Source organism: Trachurus japonicus, chromosome 17, assembly GCF_045865225.1.
Source record: "Trachurus japonicus isolate A0001 chromosome 17, Traja_1.0".
Lineage (NCBI taxonomy): Eukaryota > Metazoa > Chordata > Actinopteri > Carangiformes > Carangidae > Trachurus > Trachurus japonicus.
Genome location: NC_140923.1, coordinates 6559438 through 6577346, shown reverse-complemented (window position 1 = coordinate 6577346; position 17909 = coordinate 6559438). Strand labels below are relative to the sequence as shown.

The 17909-nt window shown below is 40.5% G+C and overlaps 2 protein-coding genes across 4 annotated transcripts in view; one reads left to right on the top strand and one right to left on the bottom strand.

Moving 5' to 3' along the window:
• The window catches only part of stard3nl (STARD3 N-terminal like), a 16571-nt gene extending 13811 nt beyond the window's left edge, over nt 1-2760 (top strand). Inside the window, exons 7-9 of the mRNA XM_085805464.1 lie at nt 133-231; nt 1167-1234; nt 1972-2760. Of these exons, the coding sequence (XP_085661590.1) occupies nt 133-231; nt 1167-1231 (164 nt within the window). The 3' untranslated portion in view covers nt 1232-1234; nt 1972-2760. The remainder of the gene's footprint in view (nt 1-132; nt 232-1166; nt 1235-1971) is intronic.
• A 5535-nt stretch (nt 2761-8295) lies between these two features.
• LOC146969923 (solute carrier organic anion transporter family member 5A1-like) overlaps nt 8296-17909 on the bottom strand; it is a 34141-nt gene continuing 24527 nt past the window's right edge. For 2 of the 3 annotated variants that reach the window (XM_085805436.1, XM_085805435.1), the window contains exons 7-10: nt 13039-13198; nt 12109-12353; nt 10605-10669; nt 8927-9468 (exon numbers count right to left, since the gene is read on the bottom strand). In XM_085805436.1, coding sequence (XP_085661562.1) covers nt 8942-9468; nt 10605-10669; nt 12109-12353; nt 13039-13198 — 997 coding nt within the window. In that variant the 3' untranslated portion in view covers nt 8927-8941. Of the gene's footprint in view, nt 9469-10604; nt 10670-12108; nt 12354-13038; nt 13199-17909 lie in introns of all 3 variants that reach the window. The other variant, XM_085805437.1, reaches the window with a different exon arrangement.

The following is a 17909-nucleotide window of genomic DNA, read 5'->3' as shown; positions in this document are numbered from 1 at the left end:
TGCTCTCAGTGTTAATATTTATATAAAACCACAGTATTTTCCATTCCACACCTCTACACCGTGTACTAGGCCTGCTGATACTACTACTCTACGTCTTGCAGTACTAATACTCCTCGTCCTGTACTTCTTCAGGGTATCAGTCCTTCGTGGACGCCACAGAGCGAGCTCCTCTCATGTATCCAGGTCCGATGTCTGACGGACAGTTCTACTCCCCTCCAGAGTCTGTGGCAGGTTTGTTCACTCTTCCTCTTCCTCTTCCTTTCACAATAAGAGCCAATTGTTTTTCACAATAAGAGCCCATCGTTGTGTGTTACATTAAGTCCAGCTGAGTTTGATAATATATTTGGACAAACTGCTGGAATTAAATCAAAGATATTTAGTTTATTTGATGAAAAACAGGCAGAAATAAATGCTTTCTTTAGTTTTTTTTTTAATTGATTGAAGTTTATTTCATATATATGTTAAAAAAAAAAAGAAAAAGAGAATAAGACAAAATATTTAACATGAGGTATAGAAATTCATATTCGAAAAGGAGTGAGAAGTAAAACTTATAGACTCCCACCCCCTCTCCTTAAATAATGAATACTCCCTAAACCTATCTAATGTTACAAAAGATGATATAAGTTACATATACACCTAACACAGAATTTATATACATACATGTACCTACACAACACATATCCACATATCCATACACACATAAATACCCACATACACATGCACATTCTTACATACATGTCCACATAAACAACCACATGTACGCACATCTCCATGCATACAAACACATATACATATGCCCATAAAATTGGTCTAATACCAACATCCACCTTCACATTTAATAACGCACACACACACACACACACACACACACACACACACACACACACACACACACACACACACACACACATACCCATAAATACAATATCCTACTAACATTTGGTGCTGCCCAACATCTCCCTCTTCCCTGTACGTCTGAAAAATAATGTCTAATGTTTTCATGGCAATGTCTAATGTTTCTTGTTTTTGTCTTTAGTCCTTTTTGTACTTTTACTTAACTACTTGTTAAACTCTAATCCTTCTCATGTACGTAGGTGTACTAAGTAAATACTGCTCACCACAACGTCTTTGGTTCTGGTTCTGACTGGTTTCCGTCTCGTTTTCAGACTCTGACGAGGAGCTGGATGATAAACATGATCCAGAAAAAGGGCTCATTCAGCAGGTGACCTAACAGGTGTGTTGCATCGCTTCCTGTTCTGACCTGAACCACAAACCTCCATTTATTTGGTTCTCTTTAAAGGGATAGTTCAACATTTTGGCAAATTGGCCCATTGCCATAATCCCTATAGTCATAGCAGTAGGTTCGTTACCTTTTAATTGTCGGTGCAAGCTATTTTTAGAACGGCGGAGCAGAGCCGCGAGCTGCTCAGAGCTACGCTACGGAGGCTCATGGGATTTCTTGGTTTCCCTCATCAAACTCATCAAATACACAATCCAACAACTCCACAACGCTCTGGTGGACAAGTTGTGACCTGCACATTCACCACGCTATGAGATAATAACAGAACGTTACCAGACAGAGTTGTTGTCTGATGAAAAACTGTCCCTGAAGGCAACGCGCATCAGCGGTTTTGCGTGAATTTCCCTCTAAAACAACTCTGTCTGGTAACGTTGTGTTATTATCTCATAGCGTGGTGAATGTGCAGGTCACAACTTGTCCACCAGAGCGTTGTGGAGTTGTTGGATTGTGTATTTGATGAGTTTGATGAGGGAAACCAAGAAGTCCCATGAGCCTCCGTAGCGTAGCTCTGAGCAGCTCACGGCTCTGCTCCGCCGTTCTAAAAATAGCTTGCACCGACAATTAAAGATAACAAACCTACTGCTATGACTATAGGGATTATGGCAATGGGCCAATTTGCCAAAATGTTGAACTATCCCTTTAATTTATTTTATTTTTTTCCTTCTCCTCAGGATCTCGTCTGGTTCTCCTGCTCCTGTGGGAAAAATCTGCCTTATCCACATTCTGCCATTTTAGTTTTTATTCATGTCAAAGAGAGAAAGAAGACGAGGCCTCTGTGCTCACATCGGCCGTCTGCATGTGCACAGGTTGAGAAACATGCTGCTTTAAAAGCAAAATTCAGTGTCATGAATTTACTATTTTGTGTTTTGTCGTTGTGGTTTTTTTAATTTTCATTTTGCACTTTGCGTCAGAAGCTTCCAGAAGCCCGAGAAGACACTGGTTTAAAAAGAAATGATGAATGAGAAGAACCATTTTAGATCAGTTTCTTTGTATTTCTTCTGAGGTATTAACGTCCTGTTTATTTCTGACGCCATGTTTACGTTTTAATTTGTTGATCATGTTTCACTCTCTTGGGTTTGACGTCACTGTAAAAATTTAAAAATAAGCTCCATGTTACAGAAGGACCTCTCGGCCAGTATCGAGCTTTCGGACCACGTTTGTAGCAAATGAAACGTAGAAACGTTTTCAGTGACTTTTCAGCTCCGAAGAAAAAAATGAAATAAAATAAAATCGCTGAAACGAGTTTGCATGGAACAATATTATAAAGATCATAAAGTCTGAACTGTAAACTGCTCTCAAAGCTGAAGGCGTGAGGAAGGAAAGAAAAATGAATAATAAATAAATAAATGAGTGTACATAACTTCATGCATGCCCTGCAAGACCGGTGGATTTTGTTTTTACCAAAAAGAGAAAAAAAAAGCCTGTCTGTAAAATAAGAAACATTAAAATGTGAAACTTTGCGTGTGTTTGTCCTTTTTCTTCGTTTTTTACTTTTTCTTTCTTCATATTCAACTTTTTCTTTCTGTTTATGGCGTCATTAGTACGGACGGAGGCCTCAAAGTGTCAAATAATTAAATGACAAGAACACATGTTGTGTATAAACCTGCAAAAATAAGATTAAAAAAATATATTATTCAGGCTAGTATTGTTCAAAATTGATCTGTTTTGAAAATCAGATTTTTATTTTACAGATGTCTTAAAATTAGTATGTTTTAAATATTGGATTCTTTTCACATTAAGAGTTTATTGTTTGTCACATTGAATATATGTTTAAAACATTGGTTGTATTTAATGATGCTACATTTTGGGACATTTTTGGAATAAAAACAGCTGGAATTAAATAGAGTTTAACTGGGAAAAGCAGCAATAAAAGCTGATTTAATCCTATATTTGACAATATCATCCTATCCATTTTGTACTACATAATATGGATTAATTAGAAATGTGGGGGGTTTTTTGTTTTGTTTTTTAAAAAGCTTTGTGTCTTGGTTCCCTGAAAAGGTGATCAATTAAAAAAAATATATATATATATATATTTTAAAGAAACGTCACAGACACGAAATGAAATCGACAAACCATCACTTTCTGTAATACTGTTTTATTACTTTTTCACATTTTTTAATTGACAGAAGTCAAGTATCCAAGTCTTTTGTAAACAGTGTGTCCACAAATCTACATGTTGCCTCTTCAGTGTGGCCTTTCAGTCAAAAACAAAACTGTCCTTCTGAAATAAATACAATACTAATAAAAAAGAAAGAAAGAAATGAAAGAAAGAGGAGGAGGAGAGTAAACTAACCTACAAGTGTCTGCAGGAGCTCGTACAGATTCAGGTTCAGTCTTTGTGTTTGTGTGTGATCACAGTTGCAATGACGACATGAAACGAAAAGACAACGTGGAGGTAAAACGTCCTCCTTTGACGACGTGAAACGAGCAGAGGAGGAGAAACCATGGCGACGCCCAGAAATCCTGGAGCTAAGTGGCGGTGACACACGAGGACGAGTCACTGAGGTCACCTGACGCCTCAAATACCCACCGGAGCAGCAAATGTGGGTTAATTAATTAATTAATCCGCCTCTGGAAGTAGTTCCCCCAATAATCTGTTTTTTTTTTTAACACTTTAATTATTAAAAACAAGCTCAGGACATTAATTATCTTGATTTTTCTAATGTGGAATCTTTTTCTTTTCTTTTTTTTAGCTGTTTTACAAAATACTACTAATATCCACAGACCAACTGCGAACTGTTGGTTTTGGTCTTTTTATGGGATTGGTTGAAGAAAGAAGAAAAAAAAACACACAAAATTTAAATACTTTTTAGAGGAAAATACTGTTTTCACATAATCAACTCATCAAAAAGTCTCAGTGAGCTTTTTATTTTTAAGATTTTTACTTAAAGCAGAAGTAAGCGATATTTTTGTGTTAATATAAGTCTTAAATAGTTATATCTTCCGACAGCAATCACTTACATAGAGTGTTTGAACCGAAACACGGGTCTGTCAGTCACTCTGCTCTGCTCTGAGCCGAGGAGAAAACATTTATCGTATCCTACAGTTTTTATCCAATGAGGAGAGAGAACGGCATGCAGGGCTGTGTGTGCAGCCAAGGGATGCCGTGAATGTGGCGACGTAGGGACGAGGACCAATAGATCCATGACGAGGGCGGGGGCTGCTAACTCCATCGGCTGACAAGACGTTATGGTGCGTTCAAGGCAACCCGTAACTCGTGTTTTTCCGACCTGTGAAGTCGTACCAGTTCGATCTGGTACGAGTTCATGGGTCGGAAGTTACGAGTGGCCGTTATAGTGACTTTCACAGGTAAAACAGGTCGTAAGTCGTAAGTCGTGACTTGAAGCTGTAATTTACGATTTCAAAAGCCTGCCTGGAACGCAGCATTAGCGAAAACGACCGGATCGCTTACTTCTGCTTTAAGATTTTTACTTAAATGAACTCAGTTTTCTCCTCGTGGTTCCTGGTTTGAGGCAACGTCACCAGGCCGAGTACTTCAGGTGTCACGTAAACAATCGGGAACAGCAGTTTTTTTTTTTTACGATTGCGAACTGTTGGCACAAACAGAACGAAGAGTTTCCACTAACAAGGTCGACACAGTTATCAGGACTGAGCCGTGATCTGCATGTTGTTGTGGCTTTATGTAAAATAATAATGGAATGTGTTGTTGTTTCTACTCTAACATCTACTGTCTCTACTGTGTTGTTGTTGAGTACTGAGAGTTTTCTTCTTTGTCACTGCTTTTCAGGTGAACAAACCCCATCGACTTAATACACATACAGAAAAAAAAAAAAATAGTTCAACATGGTGCAACAAAATTCAGATTGTATAAAATAAAAATTATAAAGTTCTTTATAAATCAGTGAAATTCATAAAAAAAGAAGAAGCTCCAGTTTGTCTCATGTTATTATTGTACCACAAAGTAAAAAAAAAGAGAAATCAAAACATTTCCAGAGTCTTTAAATTCACATTTATCCTGCAAAAAATGAAAAACACTGATCCAGAAACAGAGAAGTTTGACTGTCTCTTATAAAACATAACGATTTAAATGGACTTTTCGTCTGAGCTCTTATTCCGTGATGATCTAAAACATCTTAGTGTAATAGGAGATTTTTAAATTGTTGCTGAAAACACTCGAACTGTCTGCTCATCACATTAACGTAATTAACGGGTTATTTATATCGCATTGTTAGTAAAGTTAAGTGTGTAGTGTGTTAAACTATATTTCATTAATATTAGTGTTCTGTTTAGAAATGTAAAAACAGGAACTTTTGATTAAATATCAACACATTTCAGTCTTAAAATTGTCTCTTTGCATAAAGATTTTTGAATTTTTTAAATAATGTTTTAAGTGGATTTGAAATGACTCAGTTGTCCTTTCAATTCAAATATCTGCCTCCGTCTCCCATGATGTTAAATTTACTGTTTCTGGATCATCAACGACATTTTCTCCATTTTATTTATTAAACTTAAAATGTAAAACAAGTGAAACATGAAACACACACACACTAACAATCTCTTTTGTTGTGTGTCCTGTTCCACCTGTGACCAGCAGGTGTCCTCGGAGGACAAACCACCAACAACGACCCGACTGCATCTTGTTTGTTCATAAACAGGAAACACTGAGGTCAGAAGAGTCGGAAATAAAACACACACACACACCATGATTCACCGAGAGCTGCGTTAACACTGCTGCACATTATTAACACTGTGTTAGTCCAACACCACCATAAACATCCGAGTAACTCATAATTAAACTGTGAACCATTAATTTACAGCCCTGAAATATGTCACTCTGTAAAACCACCTATTTGTGTTTATAATGGTTTTTTGTTTTTTTTGTTTTTTTAAAGTGGTGCAGTTTCAAGAACACAAAATGATTTCTTTTTAAATATACTGAATATATATATAGCCTATAAAGTCTAATCTAATGAAAAATTCAAACAAATTCAACTTTCAACAAAATAAATCTGGTTCCTTTTCTCAGTGACGCCTCGGTTCATCAATCAAAACAAACCAACCAGTTAGTCATTTGATCCAACACAGAAAAATTCAACTACTCAACTGTTAGAAACTTCAGATTCAGGTTTTTGTTACATTTTTAACCAGAAATTAGAGTCAAACCACACCACTTGGAAAAGAAACAGATGGTTTTCAGAGTAAAAGACTCCAGAGCTGAGAAGTCAGTGATTTCTCAATTTCACAATTATTCTGCAGATCTAAATGTGATTGAGTTTTAACTACTGAAACATAAAATTAACTTCTCTTCCTGTTTTCTTTCAGAGAGGATTCAAGGTTTTAATGTCCGGAGTGAAGTTTTTTTTTTTTGAGTTTACTGTAAGTTTGTTATTGAGTCAAATCAGCAGTTAGTTTCACGGTCGGACGATGAAATGAAGCTCGGCCTTAAAGCTCAATAAAAGACAAAAAAATTGACTTGATACAACGGAGGTTTTTTGTTTTTTTACAGTGTAGTTATGGCTTCGGTGAAACGACGTGTCGAGCAATCTGACAGGAACACGATCAATAAATCACCGAGACAAAAAAACACGAAACACTTAAAAAACCTTCAGCGTCTCAAATGTTGAACACATGTGGGGGGAAACTTCTTTTTCTTTTTTCTTCTTTTTTTTCTTAAATCAAACAACTCATTGTTAATTTTAAAACATAATCAATAGATGTATAGATCATAATAATAAAATAAAAAAAACAATCATTAGCTGCAGTGATCAGAAGCCTTCGCTGTTCTTCCCCCCTCCCGCTGTGGTGATTGAACTTGAACTGAAGCTGAAAACCTGTGTGTCTGAGTGAGGTGAAGACAAACTGCACGGGAAGAATAAGAAGAAGGTCATCATTACCCATAATGCATTAGTACATCAGGCTGGGGATGAACTTCCTGTCCAGTCTTCTTCCTATTCTTCTTTTCTCTCTCTCTTTTTTTTTTTCCCAGACGACTACACTATACGACCGCTACACGACGATGGTCGACTACTCGTCTTCCTACATGTTTAGTACAAATGAGCCATTGGCCAAGCTGAGTTTCTTTTTTTTTCCTCCTTCTTCTTCTTTTTTCCAGTTTTGAGGAATGTGGTCAGGAGGAATAAAAAAAATGCCGATCCAGTTTTTTTTTGTATTTTTTTTCAAGTTAAACCACTTATGAGGAGTGTGTGTGTGTTTCTGTGTGTGTGTGTGTGTGTGTGTGTGGGTATATGGATGCATTGTATGGAGCTGGCAGAAGCCAAACAATCCAGACTTCCAGCGGTAATACTACGTGTCATTGTGTCGCCGGGGGTAACAAACAAAAAGGACAGGAATGCATTCTGGGAGCGCCAAAGCTGCTTCGAATCGGTCCAGTGACCTGTCGTCCAGTTGGGCTCAGTTCAAATGTTTTTAACCCTAAAAAAAAAAGAGAAAACAAGAAAAAATGGACGCTAAAAACACTTTCTTCTTTTTTTTTCTTTAACATAGCACCATGCCATCGGTTTCCAGTTCTTCACACTTGTTTGTAGTGTTGTCACATTTCCATAGGGTGGTTGTTTTTGTGTTTTTGTTGCAAAAACTCAAAATCTTTCCAAGAATATTTGTCTTATTTCTTGTCAAAATGTCTAATTTCTAGTCAAAACTAATCTCTTTTCACTTAAAATAAGACTCATCACCCAAAAAAATGAACTTGTTTTTAGATAATTTTCATTTATTTCAAACAAATTTTCACTTGAAATAAGTAGAAAAATCTGCCAGTGAAAGCAAGTTTTTTTTAATGCTTGTAATAAGGAAGAAAAACTTGCTCCACTATCAGATTTTTCTACTTATTTCAAGTGAAAATCTGCTTGAAAGAAGTAAAAAGTGTCTAAAAACAAGCTACTTTTTAAATGTGATGAATCTTATTTTAAGTAGAATGAGATTTGTTTTGACTAGAAATGACGTTTTGACTAGAAATAAGACAAATATTCTTGGTAAGATTTTGAGTTTTTTGCAGTGCTGATATGTGTAAAACAAAAATGGCCGACGTGAGGGTGAAGAAATAAAAAACAAAAACACACAAATGAAAGAGAAGAAGCGGAGGTGAAGCTGAGGTATCTGTTCAGGTGAGTCTCTCTCCTACAGGTGACCACAGTCTGTGTGTGTGTGTGTGTGTGTGTGTGTGTGTACAGGTAACTATACATGTGAGGACCGTGGTGACAGAAGGCACGTATCGCCGTGTGTGTTTTTTTTTTCTTTAGGGGGGGTTAGGGTTAGGGTGGGGGGAAGGGATGAGGGGGGAGGGGGGTTAATGTAGCGGTGAACTCTGCACCGTCCCGAGCGGCGAAGCGAAGCCTTTGTCTTTCTCCCGCAGCTGCAACAAAGAAAACACCTGGCCCCCGCCGGCTTTTTTAACGTTTTCACCAACCAAGCAGATTCTTGGTGTCAGCGCGGGGTCTCCGGGCGGCGGCGGCGGTGGCGTTGGCGTTCCCCCTCCATCCCCACCCCCACACCCCCCCTCTGACGCCAGTTCAGCTCGTCATCCTCCCACCTGTCGGGGAGCGAATCAGGATTTCTCCAGTTAATGTTTCTGCGGTGGCGTTGTGGCGTTGCGGCGGCGGCGTTTTCCCTCCACGTGACGAGGTTTCACAATAAGAGCCGTCGGCGGTTCGTCGTCCTGCCTCAGACTCGCACCGAGACGTGATCCAGCGACTGGGCCGACGCCGCTGCGGTGGCCGTAGGCGGCGGCGGCGGAGGAGGAGTTATTGCTTTCAGCTCGTTGCCGGGGCAACTCTGGGTGCTGACGCCGCGGTTGAGGGCGCCGGCGCGCGGCGGGGCGTTGGCGGGCAGCGCGGCGGCGGCGGCGTTGGGGTCGGTGCTGCGCGGGATGTTGACGGGGCAGGAGCGCGTGCGGGCGTGGCCCTTGTGGCCGCCCGGGTGGCAGACCAGGCTGCCCACGGTGTCGGCGGGCGACAGGTGGCGCTTCAGCCAGCGCTCCACGCGCTCCTCCTTGTACTTGATGGAGTACCAGGTGAGGAAGATGAAGAGGAAGCCGAAGAACTTGAGGCTGGCGGCGAGGCCGAAGTAGACGAAGCGCAGCGAGGTGACGTCGTACTCCCAGCAGGAGCCGTGGACGCCGCAGTCCTGCTGCCACAGCATGCAGGTGGTGTCGATGACGGCGCCGAAGTAGATGGGCGTCGGGATGTAGGCTGAGAGAGGAGGAGAGGAGGAGGAGAGGAGGAGGAGAGGAAAACATGGAGGAGCAGTGAGATACATTAGACCAAACTGAGGAAATCTAGAAAACAAAACATGACAAAAATAAGAAAAGAGATAAAGCAACAATAAAAGAAAAATAATATTATCCTTCCCAAGCATTAGTACAGAGCATCTGGGCCTTATTTCTAGCATAAAATATGACCATTTACTCACCCAGATAACTTTGGTGTCATTACAAGTCGTTCCGACGAAATTAGATCCAGCCAAGAGCTGCGTATATCCATATAATGTGAGAACACGGGGCAGCGCAATGCAGCCTCTAAATAACACATTATCTGCCGTGAAACTCGTTAATTTCACCAATATTTAGTTCTGATAGGCTAGTGCTATTCCCCTGTGAGTCCAGGGTTAGCTGTTATCAACATCCGGGGTCTGTAGGTTGACCTACTGACCTGACATCATCCAGGTCAGAGGTCAGTAGGTCAACCTACAGACCCCGGATGTTGATAACAGCTAACCCCGGACTCAGAGGGGAATAGCACTAGCCTATCAGAACTAAATATTGGTGAAATGAACGAGTTTCACGGCAGATAATGTGTTATTTAGAGGCTGCATTGCGCTGCCCCGTGCTCTCGCATTATACGGATATACGCAGCTCTTGACTGGATCTAATTTCGTCGGAACGACTTGTAATGACACCAAAGTTATCTGGGTGAGGAAATGATCGTATTTTATGCTAGAAATAAGGTCCAGAATGTAAAAAAAACAGCAATTACCCTTTAATGGGTGAACAGATACTTTTTTAGCTGCTTTTAAAGATATTGACATCGTCTCTGTTTCCTGCAGAAACAAACTTGAGGACTCATCGATCCTACGTTTCCCATGATGCAACAGAGAGTTGCCCTGACAGCAGCTGTGAGAAACGACCTGTCAATCAGACCCAGTTCCCCCTCCCCACTCCTCAATCAGCAGTTGGTGCGTTCACAGTCAGCACGTTTATCTGACAACTCTGATCGCCCACTGGCTGATGCAGCTTTTTTTTTAAAAAACCTTTTTGTTTTAGACTTCCTCTTTTTTTTCAGGGCGTCAGGAACAAATTAAAATCTTGTGCTGAAGTGACTCGACTCACCGAGAGTCCTGAGGAGAACGAACTGCATTCCCAGAGCGAACGGCCGCTCCTGCTCCGCCACAGACCTGCAGCAACGAGAAACCACACAGCAGCTGTTACCGACTGTCATGGACAAACTGGGTGCTGCTGTTCAATGCTGAGAAACATTGATGTAAAAACCCCTGGAAATTAATGTGTGCATGAAGAGAAGGAAGTATTTACCACAGGAGAAACTGGTAACAACTGTTTATTACCAGAGCTTCAACATTTTAAAGACCAAACAAAGTTTCTAAGACCAGAACAGGGATTTGAGATGGAGAGGAAAATTGTATGTCAACCACACAAATAATCTGTTGATAAAGAATTGATGAACTTATTACATGTATATCTTATTATATGTATATATACTGTATATACAGCTCTGCAGAAAAATGAAGAGACCACTTGAACATATAAACACATATATATATATATAGGTGTTTTGTTTTATTCTATAAACTACTGACAACATTTCTCCCAAAGTCAAAATAAAAATATTGTCATTTAGAGCATTTATTAACTGGTCAAAATAACCACAAAAAAAAAGTTGAGTTTTCAGAGTTGGAATAAAACTGCAAAGAAAATAAGTTAATATTCATTTTTAAACAACACAACACTAATATGTTTAATTTAGGAAGAGTTCAGAAATCGACGTTGGTGGAATAATCTACATTTTTTAAAATCCCAGCAGTGGTTTTTATAATCTTCCTTGTTAAATATGATTTGGTTCAGGTGATCACGTGATCAGTGCGTCATTAAAGGAATACTTCACCCAAAATCGATAATTCACCAATTGTCTATTCACCGTCTCCGAACCCTTCCTTGGCATGACAGTGAGTAGACAATTGGTGAATTACCGATTTTGGGTGAAGTATCCCTTTAATTAGAATGAGATTCACTTCTGTTGTAAGTCAATGGACAAACTAATGGCTGGCAAACATGTAGAGATGCTAATTTATTAAGAACAATTTGGGGTGGTCTCCCAATTTTTTTCCAGAGCTGTATATGAACAACAACATCCAAAAATAACTCGTTGATGTCGATGTTACGTTTGTTTTTCTTTATTTCTGTTCTTTTTTCTAAAGTGAACTTACTGTAAATAAATATTGAAATGTACATGTTTATGTTTGTCACTGAAGGTCAATAAAAGGAAATAAAAAATAAAAAAAACTCTAAATATGTGTGAATAGAAGTGTAATAGGGTTAATTAACAACTGGAAAAGCTCTATAAATGGAGTCTATTAAACACTTTAAGGTCAAATATTACATTTTCAATTGATTTGATGTCTATGAGTATGAAACAGGAAACAAGGACTGGGTTTATGATTTAATGAAGTTGGATTTTTCAGCTAAAGTTTGACTCATTTGGACCAAAAGAGAAGTAAAAGGTTCATGTTAATAAAATCTGAGCTAATAATAAAATAGAAATACAAGACATTTCCAGGTTTGTTCTGAAAAAAATATTTTTTTGGAGGTGAACTCGTACCTGAGCGTGACGATGATGGCGGAGGGCTGAGCGCAGGCAGTGATGAGCGTGACGATGAAGAGGAAGATGAGGAAGGGGATGAGGGTGCTGCAGGTGCGGTCGCACTTCCCCGACACCGCGTAGCCGTTCTCGTTCAGGTAGGTCTTCACGATGACGAGCTGCAGCTGGTTGCTGCCCTGACCGCTGGACGACGGCGTGATGACCTGTCGACTCTGGACGCAGGCGCAGTCCGAGTAGTTACGGATCTGAGAGGAGGAAAGAAAGAAGGGAGGGGACCATGAAGAAGAAGAAGAAGAAGAAGAGTGACGGCTTCTCTCAGACTCTGCACTTTGAAATTTTAGTTCGATCAAATGACAGTAAATGTGTATTTTTCCAAAATATTCATAGTCTCCTTCGTTTTATTTTGAAGGGTCGAACCATTGGAGGATGTCTCTTCTGATTGGCTGACTGTTTTCTAATGTGATCCAATAAAAAAATAGAGCAGATTTCAGAATAAAACACTCAGAGAAACCAAAGCCTGCAAAGTTATTGGATGGTGGGTCCAGGTGGTGAGGGGGCGGGGCTTTGTTGTGACATCACAAAGTGACAGGAAGTCCTGACGGCTGGTTTTAAGGCTCAGTTTCTGAATACAGGCTGTGTGCAAACTACATTTCTCTGTGGACTGAGGCTTTGATACTTTCACAGTATTAATATAGAACCTAGAGCTGCTTTATAATCACACTACACATGGACATCTACCTTTATACTGTATGGAGCTTTAACACAAACATCTACCTTTATACTGTATGGAGCTTTAACACAAACATCTACCTTTATACTGTATGGAGCTTTAACACAAACATCTACCTTTATACTGTATGGAGCTTTAACACAAACATCTACCTTTATAATTAATAATAATAATAATAATAATAATAATAATAATCTTACCCCGCTGCTGTCGTTGGCCACGCTGCTGCAGCCGGCCAGGCAGGGGTTAAAGTACGTGATGCCGTCGGAGCCACAGACCGGAGCGTACTCGTGGATTTTGCAGCCACAGTTCACATTACAACCTCCCGTCAGGTTCCTCTGGGTCATGGTGAGAGTCGGTCTGCAACAGAGAAAGTGACGAGATTAATAACTAAACTTTACTTTTACTATTATTTCATCACATGTAGCAGTGAGCGAGCCTCAGTTGTCGTTATTTGCTGCACAATAATACCTTAAAAAAAGCCGATAAACATTCAACAATTTAAAATCATCTCCATAATGGATGGTATCACATCATTTATGATATATTTGTGATGGAAAGAGTCAATTTCTCAATAAGGTTTCAGCTATCCAAATTCAACTAGACATCTGGACGAAAAGGAAAATGCATATTTTCCTAAAACGCCCTTCTTTTGTTTAAGTTTCTTTTTATATCATAAGGATTACTTGATTTATTTTCTTCTATTATTATAATAAAAAAACATCCCAAGTTCATGTGTTATTATTTCATAAAATGCTTTGTTAAAAGGGAAAAAGAAAAAACATCTACATAAGCAGCTGAGGCTTATGGGTATTGTAGTTTCTTCAGCCATGAAAAAACGGACCATGTGAACAATAATTCATCTCACAAACAAAGAAGCTCAAATAGCAGCAATAATAATCATAATAACATCCTCTCTGTTCAAACCAAACATTTCAACACGTTTCCATTATGAACAGTGATCATTCATTTATTTATCTACAGTATTTACTGACGTTTAGTGGTTTGTATGTTGGATGTGCGTTTAGCCGCCCTGTAACATGTTGTGTTTGCACTGATCTACATTTACAGCTCAGGCTGAAAGAAATTTGGCCTCTACTTTTTTTTTTTTTTTTTGTCAGCATTAATTTTCATGCCAATCTGTGGTTGTTGAAATTTTTCACATAGCCTACTTTTAAAATACACAAACAGGCGAGCGAGCAGCCAACACCGCCGCCATCGCTGCAGCCAAGGCTTAAAAAAACAAAACAAAAAAAACATTAATGAACTGGAGAAACAGCAGCGACTTTAACTGATATCGATTTAGTGAAAGTGCTTAATGGACACTGAGAAAGAAGCACAGAAAAAAAACTGATAAGGAAGGAAAAAGACAATAATGAGGAGAGACAGAGAGGAAAAGATGGAAGCACAGAGGAGGAAGAGAAGGAGATAATAAGGAAGAAGAGGAAGAGTGAAAGAGGAAGAGAACAAGAAGGAGGGATTTAAAGGGATAGTTCACCCAAAATTTAAATTTCACTCATTATCTACTCACCCTCATGTGGACTAAGGGCTGGGAGAAGTTTCAGAGTCCTCCGTGGCTTCTCTGAGTTACAGGGGGTCTCGGCGTAGCAGTGCATGTCCATATAACGGTTGCAAATGGATACCAACTGTCTTCGTAACAAAAAGACGCACCAAAAAACATCCAAATACCTCCATGCTGCTCGTATGTAATGTCCATCTTGTATTGAAGCCCCGAAATGCAAAATTGTTCCGAAAAAAATTAAATAAGTCTATATTCAAGCTTGTTTTGTAGCGGAAGCTCCTCTTCCCGGTTCGTCCAAATTGGAAATATAGACTTATTTAATTTTTTCGGAACAATTTTGCATTTCGGGGCTTCAATACAAAAGACGGACATTACATACGAGCAGCATGGAGGTATTTGGATGTTTATGCACTGCTACGCCGAGACCCCCTGTAACTCAGAGAAGCCACGGAGGAAAATTTCAATTTTGGGTGAACTATCCCTTTAAAAACAACTAGAGGAGGACAGACAGAGTAGAAACCGAAGCAGCAGAGGACAGAGAGAGACGAGGCCGTCGGCCAGGGGTCCTCTCCTCCAATCTGTCCTTGGACCTCGTCCATCGTTGCCATGTCATCGCTGCATCCAATAGGAAAAAACGCCTCCATTTACTGGCTCCTCGTCTCTTATCCTGCTCTGATCTCAACGCTCGCTTCCTCCCCGACGTCGGCCACAGATGGGACGACGGATAAAAAAAAACAAAAAAAAGAAACTATAAAACACGACCTCTGATTCTGTCAGTGAAGGGAAATTTAACATGACAGTTGGTAAAACGGAAACGTCTCGATTGAAATGAGAATCAAACCGTTGGGATCAGGAGGAGGAGGAGGAGGAGGAGGAGGAGGAAGAGGAGGAGGAGGAAGAGGGGGAGGAAGGAGGAAGAGGAGGAGGAGAAGAAGGAGGAGGAACGAGGAAGGGGAAGAGGAGAAGGAGGATAAGAAAAGAGGAAGACAAGGGGGAGGAGGAGGAGGAAGAGGAGGGGGAGGAAGGAGGAGGAGGGGGGAAGGAGGGAGAGGAGAAGGAGGAGAAGGAAAGAGGAAGACAAGGGGGAGGAGGAGGAGGAGGAAGAGGAGGGGGAGGAAGAGGAACGAGAGAGGAGGATGGAGGGAGATGAGAAGGAAGAGGAGGAAGAAGGTAAAGGAAGAGAAGGAAGGAGGAGGAGGAGGGGGAAGGAGGGAGAGGAGAAGGAGGAGGGGGAGAAAGTGAAGGAGGAGGAAGGAGGGAGAGGAGGAGGAGGAAAAAGAAGGGGAAGAGGAGAAGGAGAGAGAAAAGGAAGAGGACGTAGGGAGAGAAGGGGAAGGAAGAGGAGGAAGTGTTTTAAAACAGGTAAAGAGAGTAAATCTCTACTTTCAGACGTCATAAACAAAGATCAATAATCAGTATTGATCTCTTGGTGCTTCAGCTCAGACTGAGGACGACGACGACGACGGTTAAAGCTGCATCTGCAAATCGAGTTCAAACGTCAGCGACACCGTTCCTGTAGTTTATTATTTATTTACCTTTCTGTTTGTTTCATATTTGCCGCTGCTTCAGAAAAGGATGAGGTCGCCATTTCTCTATATTTCTGTTACTGTCACTGAACCCTCGCTCAATAATGTTTAAAAACAGCTGGGGCGGTGCGTGGCGCAGTGGGTGGAGCGGCCGCCCCATGTGGAGGCTACAGTCCTCGCCGCAGGCGTCCCCGGTTCGAGTCCCGCGTCGGGCAGCCCTTTCCTGCGTGTCATTCCCCCTCTCTCTGCCTCCCCATTTCCTGTCTATCTCTACTGTCATCACTATCAAATAAAGGCAAAAAGCCGAAAAATATACTTTAAAAAAAAAAAAAAAAAACAGCTCAGAAAATAAAGTTTTTTGTTGCTGCTGTTGTTTGTTTTCTGTTTAGCACGTTGCTGAGGACCATGCTTAGTTTAGTTTAGTTTGCATGGTCATATACAATGAAAATTTCGTTTGGCAGTCTCCTGTAGCAGAAAAAACAATTAAAAAGTTAAAAACATAAAGTGCACCAAGGGTCAATAAATAATCAAATATCAACAGTATTAAATCTATAGATCCCACAGGAGAGGCTGCCGTGGTAGATTCAAGAAAACATCAGAAAATAAAAGCACACTTTGGCAAAATTATTTCTTTGACTAAGATCTTGGATTTTCAGATCCCAGTGGGTTGTGACGCTCTGACATGGGAAAACACTGTTAAAGGCTTTTAATTATAAGGAAAAGTGGGGAGAGTAGAAACTCTGACAAAGGACCAATATCTAATAAACTTAACAAAGTGGAAAAACTGGACGATGTAAGACCACGTCCACATGGAAACACAAACGGCCGAAACCAGATACTTTTCTGTGTTCAGGCCGGTCATCCACCTAGACGGCGTTTTGGGTCCTTAAAATATTTTCCAAAACCTCCCTCAGTCTGGGCAGTCCACTTTTCAAAAGATTGTTTTCACATTTACTTGTGGAGAAGGAAAACTGAGTTTACGTTTGCACACTGCGCTGGGTCGCATGGAGCTGCTGGAGAAGCAGGTCGGCAGAGCGGATCATTATTATCTGCTGCTTGCTGCATGCGTGTCGCACCTACACTGTACAGTGTCGCTTGGCGCACTTGATGCACATTTACATTGAAAGTAATGGATTTGTGTGCGCAAAAGACACAAGTATGCACAATTGCCCCCTTCGCGTAAGCCCCGCCCCCTTGGTTACTGTTGCTACGGCGGGCAAGCTTTCACTCCCAGCCATGCTCCTGGCAGCATTTGGTATTGATTTCAAAGGAAATATCAGCAAATGTCTGCATAAACTGTTCTGAGATAATAGAGAGAAGAAGTCACAAAGATCATTCATAGTTTTCAGTGACGTGACTCGCGCAGGAGGATAAAACATCTGTTCAACGACACGACTGGACAATGTACAGAGCAGCAGTAAGGACCGGTAATTTTACCGTCTATCAACCCACCAAGACTTACGTCATCTCACTGGTCATGAAACGTTGTCAAACTGCAAGTTTTGGGGCGATTGTGAACCACATACAGCTTTGGCTGCTGTTTTTGTTTTCTCCCACCGCTGTATCAGTCAGTGAAAGCAGTCCCTGCCTGGAGGATCCCTCGCCTAAAAGCCCAGGTAAAAGCCCTAAAAGTACAGCTGTCATTTCGGAGGTGAACATATGGTTATCCCCATATTTACACTTGCTCAAGTCGAAAAAAAAGTCCGCTCGTATCTGAACATCTCTATATTGCTGCTGCCGCCGCCACCGCCGTAGTAGCAGCAGCAACAACAACATCCTTCTCTACAAACAAATGTTTTTCGTCCTAGTCTCAAAATTTGTCCACAAAAGCAAACGTAATGACTCACTGCGGAAAGCTTGCCAGGCCTATAGTTACGGTTGCTAACGTAGGATTGGACAATAGCCGTTTGTGGGAGGAGTTGGCGAAGGGTCAATTTCTTTGTGTTTTTTATATGCAATGAAAATAAATAAATCTATCTATCTATCTATCTATCTATCTATCTATCTATCTATCTATCTATCT